Here is a 1,463-nt window from a genome sequence, read left to right on the forward strand (position 1 = left end):
GATTACATATATAAACTCTTTGGGTAATACATCTTTTGTATATTCACTGCAAGTGTTTTTTTCCCCATGTTTTACTGTTGCTTTTGTTTTTCTTTAGAGAGGGACATAGATATTTCTTAATGTTTAAGTTGCAGGAACATAGAAGTAAGGAGGGCTAAGAATATATCAGGGGTATGTCATGAAAATTCTTGTATGCCATATTTAGGGAATTTGGACTTAATCTAGAGCAAACTGAGGCGCAACTAAAGATGTTTTTCTTTTAAGCATCAAGTGATATGATCAGTTTAGAACAATTACTCCAAAAGTAATAGAGAGGAAGGATTAGTGAGAATTGAGGCTGGAGGCCAGGAGACCAACCAACAGGCTCTTGTAGTTGATAATCTTCAAGAATAATCTGAAAAATAATGAGAGCCTAAGCAATGGAAGTGTGACTGGAGAGGAGGTGTGGAAGAAGAGAGAGATTTAGTAGAGTAGGATTGAACACTTGGCAGGGGGCATCGGTAAGCAGCAGGAAAGAAGGAAGAGTCTTGTCTGTGATCCAAGTTTTTAGTTTGTGCAACAAGATGGATGGTGGTGCCCTTCACTAAACTAAGGACTACAGTGGAGAGCATGTTTGTTATATAAGCCTCCTTGATTGATGGGTTCAGTTTGCGACATTTGAAATGCCTATAGGATCAGTAGGGAATTGTATATACTGACTTGTATTTATTCACCAATTATAGCTCTAGAAATTTTCATGTTTTTACATTAAATCTTTTTGTTTGTTTGTTTTAGGAGACTGTGGCACAGGGACTAAAGGAGGGCCAGTTGAGCAAAGAGAAGTGTTCTTCTGCATTTCAAAACCTTCTTCCTTTCTATAGCCTTGTGGTGAGTATGGGTAAATGTATAGGTGGCTCAGTTTCATAGGATTACTAAATAAAATGTTTTCAGTTAAGCACTTGATTTCAAGGCCATTGTCAAAAAACGGAGTGCGTACAATTTACATGACTTAATGCCTTTTTCAGAAAGACAACTGCTGGATAATTCATAGTACTGGCCTGAGTAACAATTCCAAGAGGAAAGAGTCAACACTGAATTTATAGTACCCCTCTCTGTTATGAAGGAGATAGCATATATATTAAGTGAAAGTAAGATTCTTAGGAATATTCTTAGGAATACTAGGTTTGTGTGGTTCTTCAAATGACATCACATTTCCTACCATTAGAGGCAATTTCAAAATAGGACCTTTTTGCCGGCATGGTAGCTCACTCTTGCAGTCCCAGTGATTCAGGAGGCTGAGGCGGGAGGATCATTTGAGGTCAGGAATTCAAGACCAGCCTGGGCAACATAGTGAGACCCCATCTCTACAAAAAATTTTTTAAAAAAATTAGCTGGTTGTGATAGTGCACGCCTGTAGTCCTTGCTTCTTGTGAGGCTGAGATGTGAGGATTGCTTGAGTCCAGGAGTTCAAGGCTCCAGTGAGC

At 38.8% G+C, this 1,463-nt stretch overlaps 1 protein-coding gene across 1 annotated transcript in view; it reads left to right on the plus strand.

Moving 5' to 3' along the window:
* Positions 1-906, plus strand: part of SAAL1 (serum amyloid A-like 1) — a 28,177-nt gene extending 27,271 nt beyond the window's left edge. Inside the window, exon 10 of the mRNA XM_012654170.1 lies at positions 775-906. Within this exon, the coding sequence (XP_012509624.1) occupies positions 775-906 (132 nt within the window). The remainder of the gene's footprint in view (positions 1-774) is intronic.
* The last annotated feature ends 557 nt before the right edge of the window (positions 907-1,463 follow it).

Source organism: Propithecus coquereli, unplaced genomic scaffold, assembly GCF_000956105.1.
Source record: "Propithecus coquereli isolate 6110/MARCELLA unplaced genomic scaffold, Pcoq_1.0 Scaffold44, whole genome shotgun sequence".
NCBI classification, from domain to species: Eukaryota; Metazoa; Chordata; class Mammalia; order Primates; family Indriidae; genus Propithecus; species Propithecus coquereli.